The following is a 22413-nucleotide window of genomic DNA, read 5'->3' as shown; positions in this document are numbered from 1 at the left end:
AAGTCCCAGTAACCTGTCCTCTAAAACTGGTATATTAAATCAGGGTCATACACTATCTACCAACAAGCCTTTTTTCTAGCCTACAAGTGCTTTGGGAATGAAAATTATAAAGTTTGAATCTTCATTCCTAAGAAATTATTTACAACTAATCCGAAATGACAACAGCTTTTACGACTTTCATACATAAAAATTTTTCAGACCAAAATAAAATTATATTTATATTTACTATATGCAATGGAAATTCACAGCACTTGGTCATTTGTTCAAACACAGGATTTATAAAATCAAATCCCATTTTGAAAAGTACATTTTGTTCAATTACCAAGTTTTTTAAGACAGGCCTGCCCAGCAAAATTGTTCTTTATAAATGGAATTTTCTTCTACTTGTATCCATTTCCCGTGGCTGAAATGAAAGGGAAAAAAGACAAGGAAGATGTAAGACAGTAGAACCTGGGTTTCATAGATCTTCATGAATAATATGCTGAGATAAACAGTCCTAAGGCCTAATTTACATGTCTTGGGAGTTTGAGGAGTTTAAATGGAAGGATGTACTGCTAGCCAGGCAGAAAAGGATGGTTTCTAAATGTTCCTGAGTCTGACGTGAGTTCTCAAGCAATGCAGCAGAGTCACTGTGACAGGCCTAAGAGACGGCTACTCCCTGTGAGGCTGTAGTGTGACAGGTCTAGGCCTGAGATTCTTCCATTCCTGTGTTGACATTACTGGTCCCACTGAAAGACCACAGTAATTTGGACCACTTCAAGCAAATCCTGGTTAATCAGCAGAACAAGACACTACATCGTGTTGGTACTTTGTAGTTCATGGGGGAAGAAACACCTTACTATGTAAACCTACAGTTACATGGCTTTGGAACAATAAGCACATACCTTATGGACCCATTCATACTCTCCATACTTGGAATCAAAGGTTCCCTTCTGCAGAGATCGTAATTTTAAGGTAAAACGTGGTCCAAGTTCCTGAATTCCCACCTTCTTTTCACTCTTGAATATGTATCTTCAGAAACAAAAGTTAAACCATTGAGCTCATTCAACTTCCTATGGCAATGCTTAAAAGCATTTGTTATATCAGAATCTAGGTTCATACTCAATGTACTACATGACTGACAGAAAAGTTTGAGTTAATGCATGCTCCTCACCTGTGAAACCTGAAGAAGATGTAATCCCGCTGATTGTGGAACGTGGCAACTTGTCTTCCAATAAATTGAGGATTATGAGGAAAGAGAGAAGCAAACATACGTCCGATAGAATGACCTAGCCGTGTGGTAAAGTTATTTAGAATTATCTCAGGTACATGTTGTGTGGGGTCTTTGCCTCGTCGCTGGGAAGATAAGGCCCAGAAAGGATAATTAGAAAAACTTTACAACATAATTTTTGGGAATTTAGACAACATTAAGAAATTTGTTTTGTGGCACAGGGTCTCTCTGGCTCAGAATGCTTGTAACTTCTTAGTTCAGACTTTCCTAAAACTCAGTGCTCCTACTGCCTCAGCCTCCCATGTGCTGGGTTTATAGATAGGAACTACCAATCGCAGCTTTTAAAAACTTTAAAAAGACAAAAATGTAACAGATGGCTTAGTAATACTCAAATCTTCCTATAAAATCAATGTTTCATGGTAATTAGGGCTACTGTTGTCAGAACTATTTATGGTCTCACAAAATCTCAGAAAACCTACTGTCATCAGACCAAATAAGTAGAATCAATTATATCTTTAAGGATTATTGATAACATTGATCAAGGAGTATATAAGACTCACCTTAATTTCTTTACGAAGACGAACACTACTCATTTTAAAATGAGCAGTTGGACCATTTGGCAAATGACTCAAAATAAGTCCATCTGTTCATGAAAGTCAAGAAATAAACAGCAAACTGTAACTCGAGTCCTAACTGAATAAACAAGTTTTCTGTATGGTCAAAGGCACCTAAATCTACAAATTAGTGAATGGATGTATATGTTCTTCTGGGTTAACTGAACTTTTCCTACCAAACCAAAGTCAAGCCACACACAATCTTTCAGGAAAAGATGTATTAATGCAAAATAGTCTCATAGTCTCACTTTGTAACACTTAAGTAGCATCGTTCTCAATAGGACCTTCTGGTCTTTCAAAGTCAAAGTACAGAGCAAAACAACAACATCTATCCAATGGCTCCTACTCAAAATGATGTGATTCAATACAACTGGCATGTAAGGTCACCCCCACTTGTACGTTCCGTTTGTAAGATTAGGACATGTAGAGTATCATCCAACATACTACAGATGTGTTACACTGAAAACAAAGCTACTTAAGAGAGCAGTTCTTTGGACTAATAAGAAATCAAAACCAACCTTTATAATCCACTTACAGCCTAGCATGAACAGAATTATGCTAGATACTATAAACTACAAATGAAATTTATGAGATCTACCTACCAGCAAGGATAGCAGTCAAAAGCCTCAGACAATAAACAGACTAACATTCAAGGTTTCATAGCACAAAGGTACTATAACAACCTTACTGTTCATTGAATAAGTTATGGCTGGTGCCCAATTGTATCACAAGCAGCCAGACCTGAAAACAGTGGTTGACCAAGAGCTTTCAGTTATAACGGCTTTTTGTTTAAGGGGGACACAAAAAACTGGGATTGATAGTCCAGCCTGTGTCTGGGCAACTTGACCCAATTTCAAAACTAAAAGTACTTAAAGGGATGGAGGTACAGTTTACTACAGCCTGGATTTTGAACCCTTTGGCTGCTGTCTTTACTAAAGTAGTGCTTCTCAACCTTCCTAATGCTGCAACTCTTTAATACAGTTACTCATATCGTGGTGACCCCCAGCCATAAAATTACTTTTGCTGCTATTTCGTAAGCTGCAATTTTGCTAGTGTTAGGAATCATAATGTAACTGTGTTTCCCGATGGTCTTAGGCAACCCTTGTAAAAGGGTCATTGAACTCCTTAAAGGGGTTGCAACCCACAAGTTGAGAACTGCTAGACTAAAGGCAGGTGGGAGAAGCTAAATTATACCCTATTAAAAAAAACCATCGGGGTTGGGGATTTAGCTCAGTGGTAGAGCGCTTGCCTAGGAAGCGCAAGGCCCTGGGTTCGGTCCCCAGCTCCGGAAAAAAAAGAACCAAAAAAAAAAAAAAAAAACAAAAACAAAAAACAAAAACCCATCAACCTCAAATCGTGGCCTTAGTTACTTTTCTGCTGCCTTTAAGGTGACCTTGGAATGCAGTGGTTTGCATGAGACTAACACCAATAATGGTTTGCAGCTGGTGGGATGCTTAGGAAGGATTTGGAGTAGCCTTGAAGGTAGTTTGTCACTGGGGTGGCCTTTGAGGTTTCAAAAGCCCTCAGCAGGCCCAGTTTCTGTCTTGCCCCTCTCCATCTCCAACTTGTAGATGAGGTGTAAGCTCTCGCTCAGGCTCTAGTGTCACAGCCTGTCTGCCGGCTGCCATGTTTCCTGCCATGATGGTCATGGTCCTTCTCTCTGAAACTAAGCTGTCAACTATGACCAAAGTTTCTTCGTTCATGGTGTCTAGTCTCCGTACTAGAAAATTATGCTCCAAGAAAGCCATTTCACATCAATGTACACAATATGAGATTTACAAAACAATGTTGCCAACATTAGTTCTCTTCAACTTGTCCCCAGTCCACCGGGCATTACTGTTCCCATTTAACATTTCCACTTCTACAACTACTTCTCTCCTGACTTTTCTTAGATGACATTTCCCTCCGATCATTAAAATGAGGTTGCAGTTGGTGCTCTCCCCTTCCCAGTACATTTCCCGATACTGGTGTGGTAATCAAGGCACACAGGACCTGGCCAGGTCATTTTAGCTGCGCCGTGCTCCCCAAAGACAAATGAAAAACTGCCCATCACATGTCAGTAGCAGCAGCTTGTTTCCTCACATTCTGTCAGCGCTGACTCATGTTCAGGATAAAGACATTAGTTTGACCCAGTAATATAGGTGCAAGCTACATTTCTTATATCTGATTTCCTCAAATGTTTTGACTTGAAGGTCCTCATATAATCTTATATACTATGTATAATAAAGCTGCTCTTGCTCCAATTATTCCAAACCCTCGGAGTACTCTGCTTCTCCATTCCATTAAGGACTGCTTCCCCTCCACCTTTTCATGCAGTTAGAATTAACTTGCATGGTGCTTGTCACTTAACAGAGCAGGTATGAGTCATGAACATGCCTTCCCCGCTTCTGTTAACCTCAGGGTAGAACTGGTTTTTCGTTTGTTTTGTTTGTTGTAATAGACAGGTATTAGTTGTCTACTAAATGACAGGACAATAGCAAACACTGAGTCCCCTGGTTAACGATTCACTACAGGGTTAACTTCACCAAGTACTTAACCGCATGGATATTCATCACAATACCATGAAAATCAAGAAGACCAGTAGATCTACAATTTCCCCTAACTTTTGTAAAGGCCTGAATTCTATCTAGAACATTCCTATTACATTGTGGCTTGTGTCAAAAGTGAAGTGCAGATTCTGAATTTATAGGCTCTCAAGTAAATTATTTGGATTTTTTTTGGAGGGGCACATAAGTTGTATTGTTAATTAACAAAACTCACGCCAAACACTCACTGTTTTTATCTGAGTAATGAAGAGGCTGAAAACTGGCTCTATGAGGTAAGTGCATGGTGGAGCGGAAGAGTGAGTGTTTCAGAAAGACATGCTTTGTCACGGCAGTGCAGGCTTTCTGAAAGCTTGGCCATCTGTGCACCTCCATAAGATACTAAAGCAGAGAGAACTTCATGAAGTCGATGAACCCTTGTTTCTTACAGTGCTTGTTTCTTGGCAGTTTCAAAATGATGACAACCTAATTGCTAAAACCAAAACAGACCTTGGTCTTCTATTTGGGGAACCCATGATACAAGCAGCAATCACTTTAAATTCTTTTCTGGAGTAACAGGCATATAAAAATATACTAATCTAGTCAAACTAAATTATTATCTAGTCAACAAATGCCATGCTAAAGTTTTGGCTATTTTAGTTTCTGAAAAACTAATACAGGCAAACTAAATAATATGCTTAAGTTATATTAAAAACAATGAAAGCTGTAAAAAAAATGGATTAAAAAAGTGTATTAAAACACCTGAGTGTCCACTGATATAAAAAGAATGTGTTGTCCTGTGGCAGAACAGAACATTCTATTGCTATTTTTATAAATTCTTTACTAATCTGACTCACTCGATTGGTCATCTCCTAAATACTGAGATAACAGGCACTATTCAAGAAACAATAGCAACTCTAAGAATCTAGATATATTTTATATTCTTTCACCTCAACAGAATACCTTCGAGTCAGATGACATTTGTCTCAGATGTGAGACTTACAGAAAAAGTTCCATTGTCACTAGCACCCAAAACACCAGGAGCCATACACCAAGGCTTCACTACCTCAGAACAATGAAGTCATGTGCTTCCTCAGAGCGTAAGATACCGAAGTCCAGGGTTGGGGATTTAGCTCAGTGGTGGAGCGCTTGCCCAGGAAGCGCAAGGCCCTGGGTTCGGTCCCCCGCCCCGAAAAAAAAAAAAAAAAAAAAAGATACCGAAGTCCTGGTGTCTCCTGGGTTAGTGCTTTCATTTTCCTCCTTTTCAAATGACTATTCCTCTGCGTCATTCATCACCCCTTCCCAAGCTCACCCCTCCCCAAGTCCCTGGACCAGTGTTCTTGTTAGCTGGCACAGCAATATGTCTGAATTCACTATGGTAGGTTGACTGTTTTAGCAGTGTTTTAGATAGAACACTTGCCTGATAAATGTTTTTGTGAATAAAAAATAATCTTATAGCATCTGGGATAGAGATACAATGTTACAGAAAAATATCCACTCTGAAAGTAATGGGAAGCCTTTTCCTATTCTTCCATATACGTTTAAAATGGGCGAGGAAAAGGACAGGAAAATCTTTTTAAAAAGAAACCTAAGGGGTTGGGGATTTAGCTCAGTGGTAGAGCACTGCCTAGCAAGCGCAAGGCCCTGAGTTGGGTCCCCAGCTCCAAAAAAAAAAAAAAAAAAAAAAAACCTAAAGGATACTTGGTGTTTTACGATCTTCATTAATAACGATCAGGTCTGTGAAATCTCTTGCAATGCACTGTGGGATAATTTTTTTCAGAGCCAGTCCTCTTCTGTAATAAACATGTGAATCCGGTATAACTGTTGAGAGCTGCTCACAGAGTCGTACTGTTCTCTGTAAGAAAAATAAGAAAAAGTAAGAAGAGAAAGGATGTTAAGGACAGGCGTAATGATAGCCCTAAGATAATGTTCCAACAGTGAGCCAAACTGGGGAGAGGGAAAGCAGGGCCATGTCAATCACACTAAAGCCCAGGTCAGCAAGGAGGAAGGGGCGGTGCCACTTCATAGAGACAGAGGCCATGTCAATCATACTAAAGCCCAGGTCAGCAGGGAGGAAGGGGCGGTGCCACTTCATAGAGACAGAGGCATGGCAGTGTCTGGAGACTCTCTGGCCAGAGCTGGTATAGGGCGTGGGGCTGCTGCTGATTCATAACGGACAGAGGCTGGGGATGCTGCTGGGGACCCCACACTGGGCAGGACAGCACTCCAGACCGAGGATTTAGCAGCAGTGACGTTTACAGTGTCACGGCTGCAAAACTCTCCTAAGAATTATGCTGTGTAAACCTAATCCTCATCGACTGTCTTTGTTTAGTTTATTCACTGTCATCATCAAAGGTAATAAACGACTTCACTCTTCTGAACCGAGCACTTAAATCTAATTCATGGACTACACGAATCAATGTGTTTACCCCATGAGGTCTGTCTGAGGTTGTGATAAGAATCTTAGGAGACGTCTGTCTGTTGAAGTAAGAAGCAAATTCATCTGTAGCCTCATCATAAGCCACCTGAGAAGAGAGGAGAGATTATTTTATATCAAACAAACAGTTCACTAAGCATGGATTTTAAAGCATTGCTTGACTGACTGTTAGCTGACAGGTGTAGGAGGGCTGACATTAACAGTGACACACAGAACCGATTCCCCTCTGCACAAGTATAAATCGGTAGTTGCCAAAAATAATTTCAGGGCACAAGCTAAGATGTGTGGATTCTTGCAAAATGCCTACAGACACAGGGGGGGGGGTACGGGGACGGGACACAACAGCACCAGCTTCTGTGAAGGGGATAGCAGTCTAGAGTGGAAGGACAAGAATCCAAGTTGGTGGAAGGAAGGTGAAAACACAGCTTTGTCAAACCAGGGCTGCAGACCTCGTCTAGGGTAGGGATGGAGTAGCCAGAAATGTAAATGCGGTGCTCTGGAGTACAAGCTGTAGACAGACTTGAGACACTGTCACCCACAGGTGGCACTATCTCACACAGCTGAGGGAGACCTGAGAACCCACTGAATCTGGAAGGCAGGGAGATTCGAACTGGTGGAGCACTGAAGGCATTGCTCAACACATACACAGCTCAGATGCAGAAAGAGAATGACCTCACAATCTGAAGTCCAGGTAAACTGCAGAAACTAAACAGTTCTTAAACAGGAAACTAGATGTGAGTTCAGTAGCTCACTCCTACAATCCCAGGGAGGCTGAGGCAGAAGGACTGCCTTGAGCTTGAAGCCAGACTGAGCAACATTGTCTAGGGCAGCCTGGGCTACTGAGGGAGATACAGTCAAATAAACAAACACATCCAAAATAAACTAATTAAATAATTTACAATCTAGAACTACAACACTGTATTATCTAAAATGTTTTAACTTTCAGGAAGTTTGGTATACAATCAGGAGAAATAAGTGGCAGATAATTAAGTTAGGCTGACACATGAACTAAAAAACAATTTCAGCTAGATAGCAACATGGTCCAGTGTGGAGAACCAAGAAACTGTCCTAGAACTGCAGCATAATGTCAAACACGTCAGCAGTGTGTAACGGGGGATCCTGAAGGGCAGGAGAGAAAGGCAGAAAAGGTACCTGAAGAAATCATGGCTAAAAAGACAAACTTGATACAAAGACCGACACTAAGAAGCTCAGCACATCCCAAACAGGATACAAAAGAACAACAGTAAACGCAGTTAAAAATCACAGAAAAGCTTGAGACAGATAGAAATAATGATGATTGGTAGGCCACAGAATATGTTCAAAGTACAGAAACAAAAAAGCCTTATACTATGAAGTTAAAAGCAAAATAAACATATTTTTAGTAAACAATCCTGAGATAACTAGCAGCTATTAAATCTGCTATGCAACAAAAAGGAAATCCTGCAAACCAAAAGAAAATGGCCCAGGGAACAAGCGCTAAAATGGTAAACCTGTATGCACATAAAAGACATGGATAAACATGTCTATGGATAAACACTCCAGTTCCTTCGAAAAGCTTCACGTCAACTTGAGCAGTAACTGCATGCAACTCTAGGTCATGCACAGACAACACGTGGTCTATGACCAATAGCACATACAAAGACAGAGGAAACCCAGTCCCAACAGCGCCTTCTCTGCGTGCTTAGCGGAACGGTGTGGCTTTGCTGCAGTCTCCCGATGAGTGAAGACACATGTGGCCTTTTGCTTGCTTCCTTCCTGTGCTGAGAATTAAGCTCCTAGCCCAGTGCATGACATAAATCTAGGGGAAAGTGCTGTGAGAATGCCATAGTCTAAAAACCAAGAGGAATTAAAACAGCATAGTAAAAAATTAACATAAAAGAAAACAGTAAAGGAAGAAGAGAGAAAAATACAGAGTGGGGAAAAGGCAGATGGATGTAAAAGTCTAGCAAAGATATTAACTGACACTAAATACTAATTTTCAGGCTGACCTAAGATGCATGACCTAGCCATATGCTCCTGATAAGTGACACATATTAAATTCAAGTCTGTGAGTAACCTCAAAGCAAAGCATGGAAAGTCTGCCAAGGAGAGTCCCTAAGAGAGCGGGAGAGGTCCCATGTACATAACAGACAGACAGTAAGAGTGCTGCTCTAAACAAAGGGGATATTTATTTTCTATGGGATCCAGGATGAGTACATCAAAAAATGTAATTATTATCACACACAGGTAATTACAGAGAACAGTATAATTGTAAACACATGCAGCTAACAAGAGAACTAACACCTAGAAGTAAAAACTCAAAGAGCTGGAAGAGGCAGGCAGCTGAAAGGTCTAGTACACATGCTCTTCCTTCGGGAACAATGAAACCGACACGCAGAAAGAATATGCAAGATGGGGGCGGTCTACGAAGACACAACAATCCCTCCAAAATCACAGGAAACACAGGTTTCCAAGGAACACCCAACATTCCTCAGAACAGACTACATGCCAGGACTTAAAATTCCCTCTTTACCTGAAAAAGACAAAAACTCAAAGTATGTTAAGCAAAAAAGCACAATAAAATTAATAGAAATGACCCAGATAAATCTATATCATTTTCAAATATTTATAAATAAGCATGTTATAATCAATGAGCTGAAACTAATTAAAAAGGGAAATTAGAGAATCCCTGGGCTGGAGCACGTGACTGGTTAGCACAGGCAGGGGTCTGGGTTCGAGTTCCAGCTCCTCTGAACACACACGCACACACCCAAACAACAGCAACAAATCTCAAAACAAAACAAGACCCAAAATTCTTGACTAAAGTTAAAGAGAGAAAGAAAGAAAGAAAGAAAGAAAGAAAGAAAGAAAGAACGAAAGAACGAACGAACGAACGAACGAACGAACGGTCAAAGTGCACAGACCATGTAAAGCAACACAAACATGCATTAGCAGAGAGGGTGAATCGATACTTCCTCAGAAAGCTCAGGGCTGGGTGTGGACCAGATAGAGCCAAAGATAAACCAGGAACTGCAGCCTGGAGACTAATGAGGTAAGGTGTGCTGGCCGATGGCTTCTGTCAAAGGCTGGTTAAGTGCCAAAGACAGGAAAAATTAATTTATATTACATAAACAGCAGAACGAGATCATTAGAATCTGAAGCTATTTATCACATAATGAAAAGTAAGTAGAGAAGACTGAAGGCTCTCACACAGAATACCTGAGATCTAAGTCACTACAATTTAATTGTCCGGAATGCTACACTTATGTACTAAATTATGGACTCACGCATGCCAATTAATTTTTTTAATTGAACAAAAAGCTTAATAAATGATTAACGAATATCCCACTAAAAAATAAAGCCCTCTGGTTTAAATGTAACAGTGGAAAGAGCTCCTTTTCAAACTTGTGGGATTTACAAAGTGATACTCAAAGGGAATTTTATGGCTCACAGCAAAAAAAAAATTAAAAATGAGCAAATAGATAAATTAAAGAGGAAGCTTAGTGAAGTAGAAGGAAACAAGAGAAAGAGAGAGAAATGAATCCTAAAACTCAGTAGAAAAGGTCAAAGAAAAACTGCTCTGAAACTAGCCACGTCTGGTAGAGAAAGGTTAGAATAAAGATGGGTTTTCCTAGAACAGATGGCCGGTCGAGCTCTTCTCACTGCAGGGTGATTTTTATTTGCACAATACTAATAATGAAGTTTTATTTTTTTAAAAAGAGAAAAAAAAATTAGGAATCATAAAGAGACATTACTATAATTTCAGTCATGAGTTCAAATATGTCAATTCTAAGCGAGTATCAACAATCCACAACAATGTATAAAATGTAGACTATCATAACCAGAATAGGCTTATCCCAAGAACGAAGGATACTTATTTTAACTAATTTACAGCCCATAGACACATAAAGGTAAGATGTGGCAGAGACACATAAGCATCTCTACACTTTCAGGAAACCCACTGATGATGGATCCAAGCCTAAGTGTGATTTCTGAAAGCGTAAGGAAAACCTCGGCTGATGACATCCACATCAACGAGATGGTATAGGCAATAGTCTTTCTTATGAGGGACACTCAAGGACCCCTTCATGGCCTCTTTATTCACTCAGCATTATAGCGGAAGTTCAGGTCAGAACAAAAGAAAAAAATAACGCAAGAGATAAAGCTGTCATTGGAGAAATAACTATCTAAAACTTAAAATGAAGCCAATATTTAGATAAACTATTAGAAGCCAGTTTAGGCAAACTATGGTTAGAGGACCACTACCCCCAAATCAACTGTATCTTTACAAACTAGCAAACAAAGCAATCTTCAGAGATGCATGTACCAGAGGGAAAAGCCACAGGGAAGAACAGCTCTAACAAGACTTCTGTGTAAAACCGCTGTGAAAAAGACACAAAACGTAGTGAAATATATTTTTAGTATTTAAGAAAGATCTAAGTAAAGTAATATATTCAAGTCCCCAGACTGTACTTTCTGGTGCCATTTCAAATATTCTAGGAGAGACAAATACCAGTGAGAGGAAAAAGAGACAAGGAGGAAGGGGACAAGGGGGACCCTGCTCTGAGGACCACCATGTTAAATACCATCACGCAACATTCCAAGGGGGATCATTCCCACTGGTTTCTGACATTACCTCTTCATCATTGGGGTCTACTGTGGTCTCATCGTACACGCGTTGGTTGTCAATGGTCTTGGGTACAGGCTTCGGTGGAGCCTAAGCAGGATGGAAAGCGCTGAGTGTTAGAAGCATTTTATATTTACAACTCCACATTACTGTTGGGAAACAGAATATCCTCTACGTAACCTTGAAACTACATGCCCTTATTTCACACCACAACCACTGTCACGTGAATCCTAGGAATAAAATGGAGCAATAACACTACCCCTTAAAAACCTGGACACCCACGGTAAGTACACAATGAAAGACTTCAGTCACAGAAATTATCCATGTCTAACATAAAATCTAAAGTAAAAAGGAAGTCGGCAGAATGGAAACGTAATTTAGTAAGGTGCAAATCCAGGAGACTGCTTCTGTACTTCAGAAATCTACTCAGAAATGTGACAAAAGCCTACCCAGTGACCAGGAAGTTTTGTCTGGGGTTAATTTATGGAAAGAAATAAAATGTCTGTGGGGTGGTCAGTTGTGATGGAAACAAACATCAATTCAGCAAATGTCCAACAGCATGCTAAGCTAACACGCTGCGTACCACATGACCAGATAACGCAGAATTATTATGTGGCTTGGCTCATGGCATCAACACACTTACACGGAGTAAAAGCAGAATCAGAAGAACACGTAGATGCTACGTAATGACATGAAGGAAAGATGAGCCGACGGACTATTCAGGACGGTCCGTGTGCATGTGTGCAAGGTGTGCAAGGTGTGCGCTTGGTGGGCGCTGCTCCCCTTCCACCCAGTGCGTTCTAGGAATTCTGCTCAGTCGGCCAAGCTTGGCAGGAAGTGCTTTTACCTTACTGAGGTATCTGCCAACCTGACATAATCTTTAAAGTAGTCCTAGGAGGACATCTTTCAGTCCAAAATCTGACGTTTTGCGTGTTTAGGCGGGGTGTTGTGCACACCAGTTCAAAGCCCGTTAAGCTACACCCCACCCAGTGGTAACCTTAAATAGTTGATAATGATGATAACTGATAATATTAAAGGTTGATAATGATAACTGATAATGTTAAAGGCTGCCCTGCACATCAATCTGCTGCAATTAGCTGATGATACTGCATGGTGGATTAGAATTCTGAAGGTCAAAGGTGACTTTAGATGTTTTCAGTTGATACTATTGGACAGTGCATGAAAAGTAGGTATGTTCAGTTTGTATATAGTCTGAATATGTTTGCCGATCTTAGAAACCCTTATTCTCACTTGGTATTTACAGGAGGTAAGAAGGAAGGAGAACCATATGCTTTAGAAACCTTACAAGATAAGTTATAAATTAAGTGTATGTGTAAATTTTTTTAAAAATGAAAAACGCAGTTGTGCACCAATGTAGGAATGTTAGGAGTTCTCTTGGCTTCAGGTCACAAGAGCTAAACCTTCAAACCTCAAGTGGGGAGTTCCTCAGTCTAAAGCCAGGGAGAGAGCATTCTCTGCCTGCTGACCATCAACAGCACAATGTACTTACTCCTGTACACCACATACCGAGTGAGGAACAACGCAGGGAATTCAGCAACTCCATCTGAGGGAGCGACTCTGAGAACAGGGATGGGTTTTCACCACTATTTGCTAAGTTGGGTAAAGCAACTGATGACATTACTTTTATACATCTGAAACGTCTTAGAAGAAACCAACGCAGTATCAGGAAACACTTCATAACATAAGACAAAACATATGGCTAAAAGTTTTACTTACCTTATCACCAAGAGCCTCTCTCTCCTTTTTAAGTTTTTTCTTAGCTGCCAACTTTTCCTTTGGGATAAAAGCAGACAATAATGAGAGAGCAGCAGTTACCTCATAAGCTCACACTGAAACCACAAGACAGCTCTAGGAATTCTGAGAAATTACTGTAACTGTTTAAAGTAAGCACACAAAACTTTTAAAAGATCTGTTTAGGTAGCCCTTCTACTCAGGCTTGCTTCTGACTGACCATCCTCCTGCCTCAGATTCCTCAGTGTTTAGATTATAGGTGCACAGTACCACCCACAACTAGAAACAGCTAAAATGCTGAACCACAAATGGACAGGCTCATCAATAAGACTCGTTTAACAAAGAGCTTTGTTTTACTTACATAAGTCAAAGTTGAGTCTGAACATTTAAACTTTCAATGGTTTTAATTTTTACTATCATGCTTTCAATAATTAACTTATTAACAAGTACATTTTCCCCTAGTGGATGCTTTCTAAAGATCCTGGGTATAATGGTTACTTCTCCCGGAAAGCACTAAAAATAGACAGGAATAGGAGATGAGTTTTCAGAATGTTTCCAAGAAGGTCACCACTAGTTATTCGTATAGTTTATAACCAATACCTTTTAAGACCAATAGGAAGTTGCAAACATGATTATTGTTACTTAGTATACACCATTATCTCCAGAATCTGACAAAATGTTTGGCACATTTTTTAGGGCCTACTGATCATCACCAAAAGGGGGGGGGGCGCTTTTAGGACATTCTTCCCTCATGCTTGCAAACCAAAGTAGTTGACATGTCTACCATAAGAATTCTGTGGTTAAGAGCACTTTCTTCCAGAGGCCTTGAGTTCAATTCCCAGCAACCACATGGTGTTTCACAACCATCTGTTATGGGATCTGATGCCCTCTTCTGGTTTGTCTGAAGACAGCTACAGTGTACTCACATAAAACAATAAACACATCTTTAAAAAACAAAAAACTCCAGTAGCAACCTCGCACTTCGGAAAAGATCCAGCCAAGGCCCTCCAGTAAGAGAATGTAATAAAAATAGGGAATTTTTAAAATTGTAATTTAGACACAAATCATAAGATCTTGGGCAAGCTTTACAAGTATGACTAGCTTTCAACCTATGTTTACTTCCAGGACGGTGCAAGCAAAAGGCGACAGAGAGCAAACGCAGCTATTACAGACACTTCACTGTACTAAAACTTAACTAAGAGTTTCTTGAAAGAGTCAAGAGTTTAGGATCTGGAGTTGGAAATTAACCAACGCTAGGCAGGCAGGCAGGCAGGCAGGCAGGCAGCGCACAAAACTAGGGCGCGGAGCCCTCCGCCTTCTGGGGCGAGGGGGTGGGTCGTCTGCTCTGGGACCCTCGGCTTCCGGAAGAACGCAAGGGCCGGATCCCACACGCCAAGCTCATCCCGCAAAAGGCTGACGCTACAGACCCCGCAGCCTAGCGAGTTGCGGGTGACGCGCACACAGCGGGCCCGCCGCGCGCCCCCGGCGCCGGCCCTGCGCTTGTGCGGCTTCAAACCCGCGCGTACCTTCCGCTGCTGCTGTTTCCACCGCGTGAACATCAAGTGTCGCCGCTGTTTGTTCTTAATCTCCGAGATACTGAAGCCCGGGGGGAAGGCAGCCGCTTTCGCGGACTGTACCCCGCTTTCCGCCGTCCCATCGCTCGCGACCGCAGTTTCTTGAGGCTCTTCAGCGGGCGCTTTCCTCTTCAAGCCTCGCTTGCCACCACCGCCACTTTTCTCGCCGGCCTTCGCCATGTTGTTTGCAGCTGTACGGAAACGGAAGTGCTTTCCGTCTTTGACCCGGGTCATAGGGTTTTACTTCCGGGGCCGCCAAATTCTGGACCAAATGTGCTGCTGCTTTATGGATTAGCTATTTAAGAAAGTAACACATTTCAAATGTAAATTTAACTTAAAAAACACAATTAAAAAAAAGAAAAACGAAAGTGTCAAAAATTCAGGGTTCGCTGCGGACTTAAGGAACAGAGAGAAGAGTTCCTAGATTCTTTCACTGAGCCTCTCCTGGGTGTCGATTCTTGTATTTAGCTACAAATTGCTGCAAAGAAACAAAATGGCTCAAAAAGTTGTGTGGTGAGTTTTAAAGTAGTATGAGACATTAGAGGAAAAAAACACAGAACAAGATAAAAGAATATGAAAAGAATGCAAGAGAGTTACCATCGCGACTTCGAGGTTCTCAGAATGTGTTTCTGCCATTGATCTAAGACTTTAAGACGCTTGTTCAGTAATCCAGCGAAGAGCCTTTAATCTGAGACAAACTAATAATGCAGAAGAGTTACCGGACAATGGAACCGTCCAGGTCGGAGGCACCTCAGCGGCACCAAACTTGTCTACTACCCAAACACCACGGACACCAAAAGGCAAAAGAAAAATTAGGAGAGAGGAGGAGGCTTGAAGTTGAATAGATTCTGGAAGGGTTTTGAAAAGATTCTGTTTTTTATGTAAGGTGTAGTTCAATTGAACTACAATTGAGGGGGGAAATGACCTGGCATTTTGTTTTATTTTCAAGATGCTACTTGTGGATGCTAAGTGAGTATCTTCATAAAGCTGGGTTTACAGTCTCCTTGATTTACACATAAAAATCCTCATAATAATTATTTAAGAAGAAAATAAAGGAAAATGAGTTGAATGAAAAATGATAATGAATTGAACAAAGGTAGTATTCACCCAAAAACACAGCTCTCACCTCAGAGAAAATGAGACAGTTTATTCCGACACCAAGCATGAGAGGCCTGTAAACATAGGTTTAGGTCTCCCAAAATTCCGTTTTCCAAGGCAGAAGTTCCTAAAATCTTTTCATAGTAATAGAACAACAAGTCATAAGTCAAAACACTTTCCAAATACATTGATGGAGATGATATATAGGCAGTGACATCACAGAAATCTCAGCTACAGGTCTCCAGTTACCATGGAACTGACCAATCCTATTGGTTAGTGATGTAACTATTGTTAAATTGTAGCAGAATATTATTCATACTTGTGGTAATGCTGGTGCAAACCCACCATGATGACAGTCATATAAAAATGCAACATTACAATTAGGATAGTACTCATTTCCTGACTGCTAAAAAAAAAACTTGAATGATACTGGCAGATGCAATACTGCTGGTTTAAATATTTGCTGTCCTGCACTTTTAATCTTTAAGTTATACTCCCATTTCCATTTTTGTTTCTGTAAAACAGTGTGCTATGTTACACCTGTGACAACTCAGATGATTCAGGTCTTATCATATCTCTTGATTAAATCAAAAGACCATGCAGAATGAACGCCATATGCCACCAACATTTGTGTAAGTACACACTATCTTGTGTGCACAGTGATATAACTGTGTCGTAAAAGCATTTCACAGAACGTATCTCCTTTACTAGTCCATGGTACTTGGAAATCCATCAGTGAGAATATATTTTCTATAAAATTAAACCTATACATTGTGATCAGATCAGCTGGGCAAGAGACACAAATATTTTAAATGTGAGGTAATAAACCATAATCTTTAGATTATCCTTATTTTTCTCAGAATATTTATCTTAAAAATTATCGAAAACTTCTGTGGTTATATCTGTCAAAACAAGCAAAAATGTAAATTAGGGCTTAATAAAGCTTGCATATATTTAAGTATAGTAGCAGTAAAACCATTATTTAAGAACTTACATACTTTATGAAAATGACTGTATTTTGTAGCAGAAAAAGCAATTGCAAAGAGTCATATTGTTTTATGGGCTTTTAGGTAGATTAATAACTATTTTTGCATAGAGTCTTTATTGCTAGGAAATCTTTGTTGAAATACATGAAGAAATTCTAGCCTTAATTATGTAACCAGTTGAGAGAAGAATATCTAAGATTTTTTTTCAGACAAGTATTGGTATTTGGTATTTCATCAAAATTTGACAAGTGGCAATCTTCTTAAAGGTGACTTGCCATGATAGCTGGGTATGTTGAAACACAACTTTAATCCCAGAACTTGGAAGGCAGAGACCAGTAGGTCCCTGTGAATTTAAGGCCAGCCTGGTCTATACAGTGAGTTCCAGGCCATGAGTGATACACACTTAAGACTCCGTCTCAAAAAAAAAAAACCCATAAAATTCCATAAATTATATCAATGAGTTTTTAATAGCCTGTTGCATACATTAAAATGTTTTGCTCTGACAGGTTACCTATGTGTGTCTTTGTAACAAAATGGATTTATTGATCATTTGGAAGATATTGATTCACTGTATCTTCCAAAAGTTGACACATTTTGTTATGCCAATTTTTGCCACACACATACATGTGCACACACACACACACACACACACACACACATAGCATGCAGATCAATAGGTCGAAGTTACTGAAGGTGAAATTATTGTTAATTTATTCTCTTTGTCCTATTCCTGATGGCTAATTCTTTAACACAAACTTTACTAGTTCTACAAGAGTTTTGGGCAAACTGGTTTGATCATATTCATTCCATTCAGCGGTTCCCAGGCCCACCTCCCTTCTCTTATGCAGCCATCATTTTACCAAACGTTAAAAGATATGTTTTTCAGAAGTTACTACTTCATTTTCACCTCTCTCTTTCCTTCAACTCTTCCCATCCCCCAACTCCCTCTCAAATTCATCACACACACACACACACACACACACACACACACACACACACACACACGACTGCTGTGTCCATTTAGCATTCTTCATAAATACAGTAAGCATATAGGAAATTCTTTTTTAAAAAAAAGGCAGAAAAACATCCTAGTAACTTAATCGACAAGGTGCTGAAGCGCGTCACGCTCTCAGTGGCACCAAAGTTCCACTCGAACAGCGCTAACTTTGCTCCATATGAGCCAGAAGTGTGCCCATAGTGAAAGCCAGGGCACTAAAACAGGGCTTTGGAGGATTGAGGCGCCATGGGCAGTGGGGTCTCTTATTAACATAAACTTCCCTTAAAAACGTGACTTGCTTTCTATCGCTGCCATTAATTAAAGATCGAGAAAAATCTTAACACGAAGTCTTAGTGTAAAACGGGAGTTGGCTATGATGAGATGACAAGAGCACTTTGTGGGATTTCTTCAGTGGTGCAAACCATACCTCAACACATGGCTGAGGCTCACCAGAACCAAACGTTTGTACTGTTTGTTCCTTCTGAATAGGATTTCTTTCTTTCCTTCCTGATCCAGTAAAGAGAACAAAGTTTTCTCACCCCTTCTATTATTATTATTATCTTTCAAGCACATTTTTTTTTTCCGGAGCTGGGGACGGAACCCAGGGCCTTGCGCTTGCTAGGCAAGCGCTCTACCACTGAGCTAAATCCCCAACCCCTTTCAGGCACATTTTTAAAATCCTTAGATTCTCTACAGCAAACAGATGAACGAGAGATAAAGTCTTGCCATCTTTTACTATACTTTTACCACACAGATAAAGTAGACGGTAACGTTTGCCTTGGTTTAACAATACCCTTGAAAGCTAAGCTTCACTTTGGGAGAGAAATAAAATGAAGTCTTGTAATTACTCTCACACAGCCACGGGGTCCTTTGTGGTAAAGTGATGGAAGATCATCTAAGGACAAGGACTGTGTGTAGCTAGACTTTCACACCAGCAAACTCCAAGTAGACCCACCTATTTCTGTCTCCCCGGCACTAGGATCACAGATGCATGCTGGGATGTCTGGGTTTTGTATGGCTACCGGGGGTTGGACTCTGGTCTTTGTGCTCGCAGCAACTAAACCACCTACCCAGTCCTTTCAGCCTTAATTTATTAGAGACCTAGCTTAAGTCCAAGAATTTTATTAGACTCATTTATTTATTGTGTGGGTTGCCTATTTGTCTACTTGTTTGTTTGTTTTAAACGGGATGGTTGAGACAGTCTCTTGTAGCTCCAGGCTGGCCTTAGGATGGCTAAGGATGACTTTAAACTCCCGATCCTTCTATATCTACCTTCCGAGGGCTACAATGACAGGCATATGCCTTCATGACTAGCCACGAAGGGTATTAAAAACTCTTTTGTTGTTAAAAAAAAAGTTTCATTAATCTTTAAGTGACGCATTGTCTAAAGGCAAGACCAAATGATGAAAACATTGTGAGAAACGGATATGCTTGCTTTGGTTCCTAACGTCATCCTTGCACAGAATTGGAGGGAGGGTTACCAGGTCCCTTATCGGACTAGCATGCAACATACAACCCTAAGAACCTGTGATTGGATCTGCGCGTTCCTCCTGCCCATGCGCCTTTAGCTTAGTGGAGTGGGCAGTGGGCACAGCACCAAGGTGCTATTAGAAGTGCAGGTACCTGGGCCATACTAAGCCGGAGCCCTGGGAGAGGCACAGCTGAACTTTAACAAGCTCTCTAGGTGATCTTATGACACCCAGAAGCAGGTCACTAAGGGTTTTGTTTCTCTGACTTCCACAGTAGCCCATTTCTCACATGTAGTTTCCGAATCATCCTCTTCCGATGTCTTACTTCATGTAGAAAACTCTAGATGACGGAACTAGGCATTACTAAAAGACTTCTTATAACAACTCATTATTACATATCTGCAATAAAAAATTTATCCCTTATGATAAAATGAGATATAATCAGTTCCTATAGGCAAAGGAAAGAGAGATTAATGACTGGCTGCAAAATCGGGCTTACCTTTCCTTTATTTTGACTAGGAACCTGACACTACAATGTGTCCAAATGACTCTTGGATGTTCACCTCGTTTTACTTCTGCCTACATTAATGTCTCGCACCGATTAGTTTCATTGTACAGGAATCCATGCTGTTTGAATCTCAATATTGAAGCATTCAAGCCTCCTCTTACCTGGATTTAGTCTTGGAACAGGAAAAAAAAAAAACCCAACAACTAAATATTAGTGGAAAAGAGATGAAGAGTGAATAAAATCCAAGTTGAATTTAATTGTAATGCACCAGTGTTGGCTGTTGACTTTGAAAACTTTGCTATGCTAATGTAAGATGCTAGCTAACACGTGGAGATACTGGGCATGGGGGGGGAGGGGCATGAGCTAACCGGTCCATTTTTGTAACTCTTATGTAGACTTGAAAATTATTCCAAAATAAGAGATTCCTCCCTGCTCCTTACTAAGAGTTCTTTGGTGTCGATTTAAAAGAAATTATAGAATTGCTTTGCTCCAAGCCAGCCTGTTCACAGACCAATAATATAACTTGTTTCGTATGCTCCTAAAGCTCCCAACGGCCTCAAAACACACTTCCTAAATATAGACAGTAGATCATTAAAACAGGGAGGAAGCCCTCCTGACTCTCCATTCCTTGAACTTTTACACAGAGCTTCTACCTGAGTACTTTGCACTTGGTGGTACATTGTTTTAATAATAATCTTTAAATCATTTCATGGGTGACTGTCCCACCCACCCCCACCCTCCTCCAGAACACTTAATGCAACATACTGCAGGAAGCAGGATTCACTCCGGAGTCAGCTCTCTGACTAACTGCCTGACTCAGTGTGCTACCTGTAATTATATTTTAAATTTTAATCAGGACAGTTCTAGGAACTCTAGGGGTTTAAGTCAAAATCAACTATTCAATTTGGGTTTGTAGACATTGTCTAGAGTGAATAGACTTCATCAAAGCTTGTCAGAATGCAGAATTTTTCGGTAGAGACCAGAATATAAGGATATTGAAATCACCCATGTGAGATACACAGGCTGAACAGTTCGTGGTGAAGTGAACATTTCTAGCATGAAAGTCACTAGAACACAGTTGCTCATATCTTATTTCTTTTTTCAAGGTAATACAAGAATCACAAATATTATCTTGCTGGAGCGTTTGCTATAGCAGAAGTCTGAACAAAGACATTGGGAACAAAGGTATTAGGGGGAACCATTTCTCTTTCTGATCATCTCTACATTATCTATGCAAATGGCATACAAAGCTATTTAAAGGAATCAAGAGCTGACATCTAACACTCTGAATCCTTGTAACATTCCTGTAAGGTGAGTTTAAAGAAAGGAGTGCCTTCATCTTTTCGATGGGAAGACGGAAATTCAAAGATATGGAAATAACACTCTGATTAAACTATCAGTCATTACCCTGTAACATAAATCATCACTTTTAATGATTACTATAAACGTAGTCTCAGGTCCATTTTGCTTATGGGAAATAACTGGGTGGACACATTCCCACCCATTTATTTGCAAGGAGGTCATTTTCTTGGCTCTCAACTCTATTTTCAGAAACAGTGAAAGTGACATTTGGGACCTTCGAGAGAGGTGGGTGTGCGGAGCTCGCAGCACTGCACGGAAGGACAATATCTGCCTTAATGAACTACTTCAACCGTGTGTTCTATTGCGTAGGCAGTGTAATTTGATATAGTTCATGTGGAATTAAGAAAATGTGGGTCTTGTATAATTTCTCATTTCTGTAATTAAACCTGGGAGACTTATTTTAGGTATTCTCAATTAAAGCAAAGTAGAAGATAGTTTTCTCTATGATCTCATGAGTTGAGGTAATACATTCAAATTTGTTTGATTGCTATAATTACAGAGTTATTGGTTAGAAGCCAGAAGGCTTGCATATTTTTTTGCATATTTGCTTCTTGGGGAGGGGGGGTCAATCAAACAACTTTCAAATACCCGAATATGATTCTACAAGCAAATCGCCCAGAGAGACATGTACAATGGACCAATAAGCATAGGTTTGCCTTTTGAGTTGTGCGACAATCGCCTGGCCTCTCTAAAACAATGCTTCTGAGCACTTTGCACACTGATAAAGGACACAAAGTTGTGTGTTTCATATTTTACCTCAAATCTTTAACATGACTAGTTCTTCATTGGTTGTGAAATTAACATGCGTTGTGGACAGGCCACAAGACTTGTTCTGGCTAAGGGGCTGGACTACGCTGTTTTCCTCAGGGACATTACAAAACAGTACGTAGGGACCACGGTATTGATGTGCGGTCATTATTGTCCCCCTAAACACAAAGTTCTGTTTCGTGGGTAGGATGTCTTTCATCCATATAAACTATAGAGTAAGATTATCCCAGTTTTCATTCATTTGTAATAAAAATATCTCTGAGCATTTAGAACTAGGCATGGCCCTTGTGAGGGAGACAGAATCATAAGGCAATGTAAATTCTTTCTTTGCCAGGAACTTAAGATTGAGTTCAAAGCCCGAACACACAAATGCGACAGCTCAGATCTCAACCAGGCATTAAATAGAACTGAAAAGGAAGAGCATTGCAGGTGTCTGGAGGCTTGCCTACCAGTCGCCGTTCAGTAAATACTGTAGTATCGAGAAGCATTATTGTATTTAAGAACATTGGT

General features: G+C 40.3%; 1 protein-coding gene across 1 annotated transcript; it reads right to left on the bottom strand.

The window, feature by feature from the left end:
• Positions 1-149: 149 nt before the first annotated feature.
• Positions 150-14918, bottom strand: Rpf1 (ribosome production factor 1 homolog). The gene is made up of 9 exons (XM_032897202.1): positions 14668-14918; positions 13127-13183; positions 11399-11479; positions 6776-6871; positions 6048-6201; positions 1771-1853; positions 1154-1335; positions 885-1011; positions 150-403 (listed from the first exon to the last, which is right to left on the bottom strand). Exons 1-9 carry the CDS (start codon positions 14893-14895, stop codon positions 362-364), a joined length of 1050 nt encoding a protein of 349 aa, XP_032753093.1. The 5' UTR covers positions 14896-14918; the 3' UTR covers positions 150-361.
• Between the last annotated feature and the right edge of the window lie 7495 nt (positions 14919-22413).

The sequence above is a fragment of the Rattus rattus genome, chromosome 3 (genome assembly GCF_011064425.1).
Source record: "Rattus rattus isolate New Zealand chromosome 3, Rrattus_CSIRO_v1, whole genome shotgun sequence".
NCBI lineage: Eukaryota > Metazoa > Chordata > Mammalia > Rodentia > Muridae > Rattus > Rattus rattus.
The sequence above is the reverse complement of the archived record's forward strand: the minus strand, read 5'-3'. Positions and strand labels throughout refer to the sequence as shown.

Excerpts from the sequence above, each read along its gene's own strand:
- Rpf1 (XM_032897202.1), bottom strand. The coding sequence starts at position 14,895 with ATGGCGAAGGCCGGCGAGAAAAGTGGCGGTGGTGGCAAGCGAGGCTTG. Across the intron at positions 13,184-14,667 it reads GGAAACAGCAGCAGCGGAAG|GAAAAGTTGGCAGCTAAGAA; the intron begins GTACGCGCGGGT and ends TTTATCCCAAAG. Across the intron at positions 404-884 it reads AGTATGAATGGGTCCATAAG|CCACGGGAAATGGATACAAG; the intron begins GTATGTGCTTAT and ends CTTTCATTTCAG.